The 13,100-nt window shown below is 53.9% G+C and overlaps 6 protein-coding genes across 6 annotated transcripts; 3 read left to right on the forward strand and 3 right to left on the reverse strand.

Moving 5' to 3' along the window:
- Positions 1-1,726: 1,726 nt before the first annotated feature.
- Positions 1,727-2,714, forward strand: CKM354_000220500 (uncharacterized protein; the record flags this gene model as incomplete). The annotated part of the gene is made up of 2 exons (XM_044797356.1): positions 1,727-2,061; positions 2,114-2,714. 2 exons carry the CDS (start codon positions 1,727-1,729, stop codon positions 2,712-2,714), a joined length of 936 nt encoding a protein of 311 aa, XP_044653291.1.
- A 1,159-nt stretch (positions 2,715-3,873) lies between these two features.
- CKM354_000220600 (uncharacterized protein) lies at positions 3,874-5,257 on the forward strand (the record flags this gene model as incomplete). Its single annotated transcript, XM_044797357.1, has 2 exons — positions 3,874-4,708; positions 4,764-5,257. 2 exons carry the CDS (start codon positions 3,874-3,876, stop codon positions 5,255-5,257), a joined length of 1,329 nt encoding a protein of 442 aa, XP_044653292.1.
- A 375-nt stretch (positions 5,258-5,632) lies between these two features.
- On the reverse strand, positions 5,633-6,587 carry CKM354_000220700 (uncharacterized protein; the record flags this gene model as incomplete). The annotated part of the gene is made up of 2 exons (XM_044797358.1): positions 5,633-6,256; positions 6,327-6,587. The coding sequence occupies 2 exons, from the start codon at positions 6,585-6,587 to the stop codon at positions 5,633-5,635; spliced, it is 885 nt and encodes a 294-aa protein (XP_044653293.1).
- A 279-nt stretch (positions 6,588-6,866) lies between these two features.
- Positions 6,867-8,018, reverse strand: CKM354_000220800 (uncharacterized protein; the record flags this gene model as incomplete). The annotated part of the gene is made up of 1 exon (XM_044797359.1): positions 6,867-8,018. The coding sequence occupies one exon, from the start codon at positions 8,016-8,018 to the stop codon at positions 6,867-6,869; it is 1,152 nt and encodes a 383-aa protein (XP_044653294.1).
- A 389-nt stretch (positions 8,019-8,407) lies between these two features.
- On the reverse strand, positions 8,408-9,872 carry CKM354_000220900 (uncharacterized protein; the record flags this gene model as incomplete). Its single annotated transcript, XM_044797360.1, has 4 exons — positions 8,408-8,910; positions 8,972-9,694; positions 9,747-9,786; positions 9,837-9,872. The coding sequence occupies 4 exons, from the start codon at positions 9,870-9,872 to the stop codon at positions 8,408-8,410; spliced, it is 1,302 nt and encodes a 433-aa protein (XP_044653295.1).
- A 606-nt stretch (positions 9,873-10,478) lies between these two features.
- On the forward strand, positions 10,479-11,787 carry CKM354_000221000 (uncharacterized protein; the record flags this gene model as incomplete). The annotated part of the gene is made up of 2 exons (XM_044797361.1): positions 10,479-10,533; positions 10,592-11,787. 2 exons carry the CDS (start codon positions 10,479-10,481, stop codon positions 11,785-11,787), a joined length of 1,251 nt encoding a protein of 416 aa, XP_044653296.1.
- Between the last annotated feature and the right edge of the window lie 1,313 nt (positions 11,788-13,100).

The raw sequence follows: 13,100 nt of genomic DNA on the forward strand, positions 1-13,100 counted from the left end.
TTGCGGTGTACATGGTACAGCGGTCGCACAAGTGAGGGGCCTGGCGCTACTGCAGTGACTTGTTTTGTCTGGAGCTGTGACTTATCTGTCGCATTGCCTTTTCGCGTCTCACTTTCATTCAGCTGGCCGCACTTCTCCCCGCTGGCGTTGGCGAGAGTTCGAAACAGGTCTCATCAGGTATCTATCGGATGAACATGTTCACGTTCCTGTTCCAGGACTCTACATGCTGTTCCTGGCCGCACGAGGTGTTTCCAGACTGCAAGCATGATATTGTTGAGCGACAGCAACTGTCGTGGCCTGCACGTCCGACTTGGGTTGTCCTTGTAGATTGATACAAGACATGTCGCAGTGCATCGAGTTATGTCAGTGGCTGAAGCTCTCGCAAGGACTGAAGCTGATTGCAGCGGACCTGTGTCCGCCGTGGTCGCAACTTGTTGCGGTCGATCGTGTGGCTTGTCGCGACTGCATTGATATTGGCTGCTGATCTGTACGATGAAGACCAAAAACGCAAATGCTCTTCTTCTTGGCCAGCCAGCCATCTGCACAGCGCATCTCCCGGGAGCAGCTGCAAGCGGTATGGCCAGTCTGGGCAAGCTCTTGTCGCGAGAAGTTTGATATCAGTTCAAGACATGCAGTTCCAGTTCCGCGAAAGACCTCGGGCCAGGCATCGCGCAACGGCGGCATCGACGCGTTCAGCACATTTGTCTGAAATCATGCCGCGCACTTCCGCTGAGATGTTGAGAGTGCTCATGGCAGTCGATGCACGACCCTGAGAACGCCTCCCGCCTACCAGTCTCCACCGGCGACGAGCTTGATTGTACAAGATTTTGCTTCGCTGAGATCATGATGAAGTCGGAGGGCGAGAGGGCGGTGCAGGCCGAGCCGAGCGGATGCACGATTGCGGAGCAGAATGATTGTTGTCATTGCGCGTGTGGTGGCTTCAGATCAGCACGGCAGCATCTCGACGGGATGCGGTGGAAGCAGTTAGGCCATGTGCAGTGCAGACGTCTTCCGTTATTCCCAGCGCTGGTGCAGAGATGGCCGGCGTTCTGCCCGATCGCAGCGGCGCGAGAGTGATGCACGTCTGTCAAAAGTGGTGGCGAGCGACAAGCTTCGACAAGGTTGGCGCTACGCAGCGCCAATGCCATCTGGTGACCGCATCTCCTCTCCCATCCACCCATCATCTACCACTCGCCCGATCTCGTCAAGCGCATCACCGCAATTCCGCATAGTCAAACTATGCACCAGACCACCGCTGCCGTGCTCTCTCGCCGCTCGCGGTGCTGTCGCGGTCGCTGTTGAGGCGGCGTAGTACGGCGCGTGGGCCTTGCAGCAGTGCCATCGAGCCACTCAACCAGAAGCATTCCTGTTACTCAAGACAAAAGTCCTTTGGACTTGGCCGCCGAGCTCGCTTCCGGTGCAGCTTCCGGCGCGATGCAGCACGGCGATCATAGATGACCTGCCGACACTGGTGGGAACTCGGCACAGGCCGTTGGATCAGTGAGTCGCGCTATCATCGCATGCTTCTGCCGGGTCGTGCGGCAGGTGATGGAAAATGCACCTCGAGCAGAGCGCCAACGTCATTGTCGTGCAAGAGTGCAAACAGTGCGCTCCGCCATAAACAAAAGCTGCAGACGCGCGCCCCAAGGGTTTCTTCCTCCCATCCATCTCACCTTAACAGCATTCCACACTTTCGCCGCAGCTGTCAACGACCACAGCAGCCATCATGTCCAACGACGCTCTGAACGTCAACGGCGCCAGCGTCAATGGCGGACGCACCGCCGAGATCGCACTCACTGTGCGCGGTTCCGACTGGTACTGGGCAGTCTGCGCTGTCATGACCGTCTCTACATTCGCCTTCCTGGGACTGGGAATGAGGAAGCCACGCCATGACCGTATCTTCCACTACATCACCGCAAGTGTCACAATGGTGGCTGCGATTGCCTACTTCTCCATGGGCTCACACTTGGGCTGGACACCCATCGACGTCGAGTTCGCCCGCAGCGATCCTCGTGTGGCAGGCGTGGCTCGTGAGATCTACTACGTCCGCTACATCGATTGGTGAGTGCACACAGCAACTTTCAAATTCCTGTTCAATACTGACCAAATGCAGGTTCATCACCACACCCCTTCTGCTTACCGACCTGATGTTGACTGCTGCCATGCCATGGCCCACGACTGCCTTCGTGGTCATGGTCGACGAAGTCATGATTGTCACTGGTCTCGTGGGAGCACTCGTCTCTTCTAGCTACAAGTGGGGCTACTTCGTTTTCGGGTGCGTTGCGCTTGCCTACATTGTCTATGTCCTTGTTTGGGAGGCACGCAAGCACGCCAACGGCATTAGCTCCGATGCTGGCAAGGCTTTCCTCTACTGCGGCTCTTTGACCGCCTTCTTGTGGATCCTCTATCCGATTGCATGGGGCGTGTGTGAGGGCGGAAACGTGATCGCTGTCGATTCCGAGGCCATCTTTTACGGCATCCTTGATCTCCTCGCCAAACCTGTCTTTGGCGCACTCCTCATCTGGGGTCACCGCAACATCACCCCTGCGCAGCTCGGACTTACTATCCACGATTACGGTGGAGACGACCCAGTCGTGCACCACGAGAAGACTGGGGGCGCTCACGGACACACTGGCCATCCTGGTGACAACCCAGTTCTTAACAATGGAACGAATGGTCACACCAATGGCCACACCAATGGCAACGCTGTTTGAAATGGGAGCATGTTCGAACGTACCGCTCTCTGGCTCGACAGGACAAGGGAAAAAGAGCCGAGGTTGACAAGAGACTTCTTGATATGATGCGTTGCCCGGCGCTGTATTTGCTGCGTAACAGATACCCAGAACGCGTTTGCAACGACGACGAAATGATACCACGCAGCTGATGATCGGTCTGTAATGGTAGCCAGCTGTGCAGTCAGCTTAGTCTATACTGCTTAATAACCGCAAATGATACCACTCATCTTTGGCTAAAGCTTTTTCTGGCCCCTTTCTATCTCGACCGCACATGCCTGTATCCCCGCAAATTGTGATGATTACTGCAGGCCTCTTTCCTAAAGTGTGACGCCGACTGTCTGGGATGATGCTCGTGATCTTCTGGTTGCAGGGATCCACATGGCACTTGGCAAGGATGCTGACGAGCTTAGTGCCACAAGTGCAAATCCCTCCGCCTTGTTTCTCGTATCTCGCTTCTCGACAGACTCGACGTCCCACGTTCGCCTCACGAGGCGAAGACGTGTTCGCATCGTCAACCATGAGTGCGTTCGCGAATTGTGGTTTCTAGGCACGGAGCGGCCGGGTCGAGACTGCCACTCGGATACGGCGATGGTCCGATGCACGAAGCTTTTCCGTCCGCTGAACAATTTCCTCGGGCCTGATTCTGAACAGTTAGCTGGACATGCACTTTGCGTTTGCGGTATATGCAATGAGCCTTCCAAGGGGGCGAAGCAGCAGTTGCGTCCGCGCAAGACGTCACTGCCTGCGAACGGCGGGAAGAGCAGCCGACACTGACCCAGTTCACGCACACGTGCAAACTCGGCGACATGTCCAGGTCATCCCACCTGGTCGGAAAACACCTCGGGCAGCGTGCGGATGCCTTCCTTCTGCGGCTTCTTCCCTGCGACCACGACTGGCCCGAAGCTCTACCCGATTGAGCCTTCACCCTGGACGGCCACTTTAGTAACAGCGGGCAGCCTGACCAGAAAACACTCAGTCCTATCCTTGCTGAACGACTCGCTGCTTTCATAACCCCTCGCTACTCTGGTCAACAAGGCGCGACTCCCCCAGTTCTACGCTGGTTCTCAATCCGTAGATCAACAACACGCTGACCTTGCGCCCACGAGATGTGAATTGGCACCTCTTGGCCTTCCTCAGCATGACCAACGGTGATCAGGATGTCGCTCCCTACAGTCCGTTGATCACCATCGGTGGACAAGAATACTTCCCTCCACCGTACAGCAAGCCAACGCTCAGTGCCAATCACCGGCATAGCATAATACCATTCGCCACTCTCGCGACAATCTCGGTCGGCAGCTGCATAATCGTCATTGCAGTCATTCTTCTGCGCATGGTCAGATGGAGAGGCCACTACAAGACATGGCTGGGCTACAATCAATACGTCGTCCTGGCACTGAACCTGTTGATTGCAGATCTTCAGCAGAGTTCCGCTTTCCTCGTTAGCTGGCACTGGTACCGTATCAACGCTATCCTAGCGCCTTCGACGCCATGCTTCGCCCAAGCCTGGCTTCTGCATTCTGGAGACATGAGCAGTGGATTCTTTGTCCTCGCCATCGCCGTGCATACGTACTTTACTGCCGTGCACGGCAAACGTCTGAGTGATCGAACTTTCATGGCAATGATTGCTGGAGTCTGGATCTGGTCATATTTCCTCACTGCGATTGGAATTTGGATCCGCGGACGAGACAAGTACTTTTCAGCTGCTGGGTCTTGGTGCTGGGTTTCGACGAACTTCGAGGCTGAGAGGCTATGGTGTCATTACATCTGGATCTTTATCATTCAATTCGTCACCATCATTCTCTACATGGGCACATTTTTCTCGCTGAGGAAGAAAACCAAAGAGTTGATGTCCGATGGAGAGACGCCGCCTTATGGTCTCACTGCTGCGACAGTTCGGGCTGTCAATCGTATTGCGAGGCTCATGATGCTGTATCCGTTCGTGTACATTGTGTTGACGTTACCCTTGTCAGCAGGTGAGTAGCGGCCATCACGTCTCCCCGCTCATACAATCTCGCTGACGTTCTCTAGGGCGAATGTGGACTATGGCTCATGATAGCAGACCGACTAGTCATGCCTATAGTGCCATGGCAGGATCTCTCCTGACATCTTGCGGCTGGATAGATGCGCTGTTGTACACCTTGACGCGCAGGCGACTGCTACGAGACACAATGCCGGGAACATCCTACGGGACAGCGAATAGTGCTCGCGAACCTAAGGAAGGCGCGCAGGGCCGCAATGTCGGTATCACCGACGAATCTTCAGCAATGGACCTCACTCCATTAACTCCAGATGCTGCAAGGGGAGACAGCTTGTTCGTGACTGGGCAGAACCGCTCGGCCTTCTCGCCGCGAAGCACCCAACGTGACAGCATGGACGACATGCTCACCGGTCATAGCGTGCGTCGAGGTTGGAGTTGGAAGCCCAAGCGTTTAAAGACAGACAGTCAAGAGCTGGAGACTGATGGCGAAGTCTTGACACCGCCTCCAGCATACATGGATACTCGTGCGAGTAGAAATTATTAGGAAGATCGTGTTGGATCGCCCACGCAAGGTGTATGATTTTATGATATGAGGGAGTGATGTGATGTAGCGAGGAGTCTGTGTGGTGAGCTGGAGGTTCGAGTAACACTAATTCGAGTTGCGACAGATCCGGTCATCAATACAATTGTGTTCAGCGAGTTCGCGAGACCTATGACTGATTCTGACTTGACTATTCTCGATACCCAAGTTCATGCTCCTTGACATTCCTCGTGAAGAAAAGCTCCGCTTCCGTCGTACAGATATTGCTACTGTCGATCGCTTCACTGCCTTCTTCCACAACCCCGCTGCCCCTTATGGCTCCTCGTCTACCACCCATGCTTCGGCCTCGCATTCAACCTCATACATACTCATCGGCTCTTACTCGCCTCTCTGAAACACCTTCAACCCACCATCCCTCTGGAGTAAATACAACAGCTCCACTTCTTTAACCTCATCGCCATCCTCGTCCCCATCATCATCATCCCCTCCCACAGCAAAATAGTCCCCTCCCCTCGTAATCCTCAACACCCCACTCACATCTTTCGCCGCACCGGTTTCCAATTCTCGGACGCTGAATATCACTCGACTTGCATGTGCTTGTGTGACCACGAATGCTGCGGATTCGGTCTCCAGCGGACTCGTCCGCGAAGGAGAAAGTTCTGATGAAGCCGCGGTAATGAGTGGAAGATCTGCGGATAAGGACAAATAGGTTGAGTGGATTTGTGGTAGAGAGCGGAGGTTTAGGAGGAAAGTTGAGAGGTCTTGGGATGTTAGGGTTGGGTGGCCTGTGGCGAGGACGAGGTCGGGTTGGTCGAGGATGAGGAGGATTTTGGGGCCATCTTGGGTTTCTTCCGAGGAGGATGTCGAGGTGCAGAGTTTCGATATTGCGCTTGAAATGCGCGATTGTGTTTCTTGGAGGTTTGTGCTTGTGCTTGGTGGAGTGTTGAGACGATCCACAAATCCAAAGCGTTTGGCATATAGCGGTTTCGAGATGTCGATGCCCTATCCCAATCATCACATCAGCCTCACATAACTGGCATATCTGTCCCCAAAGACACTGTACTGTACTCACCGCAACCCTCCGCACCTCATCCTGCCAAAACTTCAAATCTCTCATCCAGCTCACCACCAACACCGCAACATCTTTACCACCATCGCCTTCCGATCCCTCGGAGCTTGCTGAAGCTTGCAAATTCTGCAAAGCACTCCCAATAAACCTCGCAGTAAGCCAATTCACGCTACAGCCCAAAGTGGAAGTCAGCAGGATGAGGGAAGTTTCCGGCGGTAAGCGCAAATAAGACTCGAGAGCTGAGGGCGGGGATTTGGTTGTCATTTTTTTCCCCTTGCAGTGCAGTGAGATTCGTATTTGGAAGAGTATGTCGGATGCGCGATCTGCCGTGATGCGAGAGTGAAGTGCAGTGGATTGGTGGGTTGGACATGCGTCTGAGTCGAATTTGGGAATTCGTTAGGTCGGATTCGGGAAAAAGCGGAGAAGCTGGAAGTAGTGCCGATATAACCAACGAAGCTCATAATGCACAAAGCAGTTCAGAGGACGCGATGACTGATTGAGACTTCTCATGCTCGTAAACATTAATCTATTGTAAAACTACTTCTAAACATGTCGGAACCACTCCTGCCCGTCATACAGCACGCCTTTCTTACTCGTCTCTTCTACCTGTATCAAACTTCTCCCTGTGTCCGCCACGCATTGCTCCAGTGGAATATATGTCAGCCCAAGCTCCGTCCGCGACTGGGAGTTGTCAACTCCGTAATGCTGAGAAAGCTCTGCACTCCTCGGATCCGGAATCTTGTGCGCCCGTTCAGGGAATGCCTTGCGAAGCGCCGAAGCGACATCCGCATACGAGTAAGTTCCACAAGCAACCAGGTAGCGCTCATTCTTCTTGGTATCTTTTTCGTACGCTTTGAGATGTGCTTGCGCTACGTCTCGGACGTCGACGAAGACTGGGAAGGAAGTCTCGGGAATGCCTTTTTCGGAGAGGGAGCCATCGAGGAATCGCCAAAGGTCTGCGGAGCTGGTATTGAGACTGTCGATGCTTGTCGTATGCGCGAGAGGTCCGTATATCATTGGCGGACAAATTGCTGCGATTGTGAAGTTGGGCTGATGCTCTTCGACAAACTCGTGCGCGGCTTTCTCTGCAAATTTCTTGGATGCCAGATACCCAGTGACTGCGTCTCCAGTCCTGGCTCCTTCATATGTAATTGGATTCCAGTCCTTTTCGGAATATGTGTGTCCAGCATGGAGACCTTGCTTTGGATCGAGAATGGCTGCGAAAGATGAAGTGATGACCACTTTCTCGACCTGAGGCGCATTTTCGGCGACAGATCTCAAGACGCTCCTTGTCCCTTCGATTGCGGGACATAACAGGTCACGTTCGTTATCCTCCCCGATCGGACCGCAAGGGGAAGCCGTGTGCACAACGCCATGGACCCCTTTGACAGCTTCGTCGAACAGACCTACTTCCGTGATGTTGTCCACGACAGCGAATTCGAGACGTTGCTCGAACTTGGCATGAGTCTTCATCACCTTGTCGCCTTTCGCAGGGGTACGCACTGTCGTCCGCACATTATATCCGGCTGTGAGGAACTGATTGATGATCCATGTTGCAACAAAGCCCGTTCCGCCGGTGACCAACACCAGTGACCTCTCGGATCCCGAATGATGCGACGTGCTGGATGTTACGTTCTTGACCTTGTCTGTAGCATGAGCAGCTGCATTGTTGATTTTGACTGCCGCGTTAACCATTCTGATATGCCGAGCGAGCTTGGACAAGGCTTGGGAAGGCTTGCCGTGCCGTTATTGCGTTGATTTATATGTCGCTCGTGACAATCGCGACATCATAGTGAGCCATGAGTGATTAGCACTTTCAACATGGCACATGTCAAGTAGGGCTGACGCAAGCTTGACGTTGTTCCCGATAGGCACCCGGCAGTCTTCACAGCGCTTTCTTGCTGCTGCAAAGCCCGAATTCGGCAACGTCGAATCCTCATGGCGTAACAGCGGGAGTGCACTGTTTACATCGCGGATGACGCTGTGCATAGCCTGCTGATCTGTTATGGTCTGTGTTCATGGAAGCGCGCTTCAGCCGTAATCAATTCATGTCCCTTCGATGCTCAACTTACGCCAACTGCTACTCATCGACTATTAGCTTCACTGGACGGAGCTGGTGTCGGGAAAGAGCTCGTAGGCGTTTCGACGTTCACAACTTGGAGGGGCCAGGCGACAAGTGGTCTCCACGCCGGAGGCAATGACCCGCACAATAAGGGGATTTGCCGTTGACCAATACCTTCGAACCATGGAAAGCGCTCTTCGCTGAGCTTCATCGTAGCAAAGACATGAGCGAGCATTGCAGCTGCTCTAGGCTCGCTGGCTTCTACAAGTTCGCCGAATCGGATTGGAACACGCGCTGGCATGGCCATGACCCTTCGACCAGTAGCAAGTGGCGAGTCGGTGCCGTTGATCACGCCTTTATACATCAAACCAATATAGCTCAGAGTTCGCTCGTAAGCGATTTTGTCTTCGTGCTTAATTTCGTGACCATCGACCGGGAACAGGAGATACTCGAAGCCCTGCTGATGGTCTTTTCGAAAAAGCTCAACGTCGTCCGAGAGGTCAGGCTCGCCGTACATGGCTCCGGCTGTGTGGGCCAGGTCAGCGGGCTTCAAAACACGTACGTTGATGAGGAGTAATGTACCAACCTTCGGAGAGCCAAGAAGGTCCTACCCAATCTTCCCATTGCTTGATCAGGAAAAGAACACCACGACTCAGCTGGAACCATTTCAAAGGATCAAGCATCAGCGACTCCTCCGCGGGCTCATTCAGCGTGAACAAGGCGTAGTAGGAGATGAGCACAGCGCCCAGGTAGGCCGCTCTAATGTTGCTGACTGACAAAACGGCGACGGCCTTCTGATGTCCCTCGAGGGCACGAGTGAAATATCTTCTCGACCTCTCCAACATTTCCGCGTGGTCATGGGGAGTGATCACAGTGATGCTGCCTCTGCTCGATAGGCCGTTCATTGTCTGCTTAGCTTTGTTCCATTCGATAGAGGCGGGTTGCTCTGGGTGCGAGTTAGCAGTGTTGACCGCCGCATCAGCATGTATCAATCGGCCTTCGAGCGATGACCAGTATCTTGGTTTTGCTCGCGAGGCATGGAGTGCGGTCAAGGCCATCATGGCATCTTGAACCCACGGGTACTCGAAAGCTATCATAGGGCACTGGTGTTTCCAGAACTCCCAAACCGTGGAGAAGGATGTGCACGTGAAAGCAGTCCATTCGTACATGAGCCTGAGCTCTATGGCGTGTTCGGCAGCATTGGCTTGAGTCGCTGTTTCTGAGCCTGGAGCGTGAATACGGTACGGGTCAATCGGATACTCGCAGGGAACGGCATGCCGAATGCAGGCGCCGCATCTCGGTCTTTCTTCTGTGAACCGTCTCAGCTCTGGCTATGTCGGGCGCCTTGCGATTGTAGATACCGTCACATTTCACTTTCCGCGCTTTGCACCTGCTGCAGCCCTACACACAGTCAGCGGAGCGGAAGACATCAAGGACGATCGGCGTCAGACCGTACGCGTCTTCCTATGCGGGACGCGAGGAGCCATTTACGCGTGGAGGATCAGCTTCGGGTGAGAACCGAGCATCTGGCCTCGTGCTTCACGCATCTCTGTTGGTCATTTCTCGCTTCGCTGTAAGTTTGATGAGGAACTGCAAGATCTTGAGACGCAAGCCCCGATTCGAGGCGTGCCGCAGTGTGACGTCGTGCCCGACATTCCGGGCCTCGAGAACAACAACAGGGAATCTGGCGGAATTGAACAACATGACGCGCCAGAACGCGTCCTGCCTGTACGGTGCAGTAGCTGAGTTTTGAACTTGTCGAGCGGAGGACGAGCAATTCATCACAGTGTTGCTCTGAGCAGGCGCGACGCGACACGTGGGAAGCTTGAAGAGAAGGAACCGTCCCGACTCGCGCGGCATTTGCTCGGACACTTTTTCGTCGCAGCACCTTGGTTTCTCACAAAAAGATCAACCTGCGATTCGACAAGTTTCCACGACATCACGAGAGAACAGAACGTGCAACACAGCCACGGCAAGAGTTTTGACGCGTCGAGGGCCAATTTCTAGCGTGCCAGTGAAAGAGCCATCTTTCGCAGCGATTTCCTCGGCGGTTTCTTTTGACACACAGCAACGCCATATCGGGAGCGGTCAACATGGGATACATACGACAAGAGGCGCTGCCGCGTCTCAAAGAGTACAAGTACTCAGGTCAGATTCAGTCAGCAATCGCCGTTCACCAACCGCGAAGACTAATTCGCATCTGTAGGTGTCGACCACAGCCTTGTTTCACGATATGTTCTCAAGCCGTACTGGTGGAGCAAGGTCATCGAACTGTTCCCGCTCTCCATGGCACCAAACGCCATCACGTTGACTGGATTCGGCTTCGTCGTGATCAACGTCCTTACTATGCTCTACTACTCGCCAACTCTGGATCAGGAATGTCCGCCTTGGGTCTACGCGTCTTGGGCTATTGGTCTCTTCCTGTATCAGACCTTTGACGCGATTGATGGTACTCAAGCGCGCCGCACGCGTCAAAGTGGTCCCCTGGGCGAACTCTTCGATCACGGAGTCGATGCTGTCAACACCAGTCTGGAGGTGCTGCTCTTCTCCGCTGCAATGCAATTTGGCCAAGGGTGGAAAACAGTGCTGGTCCTGTTCTCCAGTCTATTGACGTTCTACATCCAAACCTGGGACGAATATCACACTAAAACACTGACTCTGGGTTTCATCTCTGGACCAGTGGAAGGGATTCTTACCCTATGTGTCGTTTATGGCATAACCGCATACACTGGTGGCAGCTACTGGCGGAAGCCTATGCTCTACGCTCTGGGCATTCCCGAATTCGACCTTCTACCGCGCACACTCTACGAGATGGACTTCGGAGATTTCTACATGGTCCTTGGCGGCATCGTGCTTGTGCCATCGGTCGTCGGCAGCGCCCTGAACGTGATGGAGGCGAGGCGAAAGCGTGGTGAAAAGACGCGTATCGCGCTTCTTGGACTGTTGCCATTCTTTGGCACATGGGCCCTGATCGCAGTCTACTTGGCTTTGCAACCCATCATTCTCCGTGAACATTTGGTGCCCTTCGTGCTCTACGCCGGAATGGTAAACGCTTACAGTGTCGGAAGGATGATCACTGCTCATCTCACCAAATCGCCGTTCCCTTACCGCAACATCCTGGCGCTCCCGATGGCATATGGCGTGATTGACTCGATTGGGCCGGTTCTTCTACAAAAGTTCGGAATCGGCTGGTACAGCTCGCTCGGCGATGGTGTCTACCAGGTCGCTTTCCTCTTCACGTGCGTTGGACTAGCATTTGGCGTTTACGGTAGCTTCGTCGTTGATGTGATTGTGGACATCTGCGATTACTTGGACATTTGGTGTCTTACGATCAAGCACCCGTACACTGCTGAGACCGAGCAGACGGCGGAAAAGCATATCAACGAGAAGAAGGCGGCTTAGATAGACTTTCGCTGCTACGAGTTAGGTCACACGACCACCTACCTGCTTGGGACAACTTTTCCGGTGAACACTTTGGATCCACCATCGGGAAACTGGGGTTGTGCATTAGAGTGGTAATGGTTGGATCTCGTGCATGAAGCAAACGACATATATAATCCTGCTCGCGCAAGCCGCCGAGTGATTTCGATGGCTCTTTCGATTCATACAACATTGGCTGACCCGACGTCCGGCTCGCTGCGATTCCGACAACTCGAACATGTCAACTATCCGGACACATGAGCAAGACTTGAACAACGATAACATGGCAAGTCTCTCCTCCGTCACTTTATACGCGCTGAGCTGGCCGGACTCGAGTGTCCAATTTGGTCGCAGAAGGCCGCTGCTTGGCGAAGGACGAAGCTAATGCCATGCCTAGTCTGACACTTTGTCTCTGATCTTTGCTTCAATGAAGGACATTCTCTTCTCACAGCCTGCCCCCGAAACGAGATTGAAGGTCCCACCTGGAGTTCCAGCTGGATACGAGAGTGGCACAAGTCACACCAAGGACAACTCGGCGTCTGGTGGCGCGAATGAGAGTTCCGCTTCGGCCGGGGAAAGTGATGCCGATCAACGAAAATGAGAGCGTCCGGCTGTTAGAAGTCTACTGTCGATGTCGGACAAAATCACGGCACACAGCATGCAGAAGATTGAGTTGATGTGGCTTTGGGTTTTGGAAGATGCTGCTGTAGAACAGAATGCTCTCGCTCCAGGCCGAAGTGCTAGCGGTGGTCGGACCAGGGCTACGACATTGCAATCAGCGACATCGTACAGACATGTATGTAGAGCAATATGCAGATGATGTTTGCTGCCTGTTGGAGGCTATTGGTGGTAAATGGCGGCGGCCGTTGGCGGGACGTGTGCAGCTGACCACGCTTCCCGTCGATCGGCCGTCAATATTTGACGTGGTTGCCCGTATGCACGCCCCTCACTTCTCGCCTACATGTACATGCAACCCTACGTGGTGGTGCAGGTCCGCAGTGGGCTTGGTCTTGCTTGCACATCTCTTCCAGCTCGGACATGCTCGAGTTCAACAGTGTTCCATAACCATTTGTGATAGATTGACCACGTCACTCGTGCCCAACATTCACCCTCGCACCGCGCACGAGCATCCCCACCAGGTCAAAGCGGCTTCTAGAAGCCTTCGACGAATCGGCTCCAAGAAGGCTATTGCTGACCTCGCTGTATACTGCGGCTTGAGGCAGCGACACGATCCCCGGTTCGAGCACGCGACGATGCGGTAGCAGTGTTTCTTCTTCCTGCTCCGCCTACAACAC

Source organism: Cercospora kikuchii, assembly GCF_019650295.1.
Source record: "Cercospora kikuchii DNA, contig_00001, whole genome shotgun sequence".
Taxonomy (NCBI): domain Eukaryota; kingdom Fungi; phylum Ascomycota; class Dothideomycetes; order Mycosphaerellales; family Mycosphaerellaceae; genus Cercospora; species Cercospora kikuchii.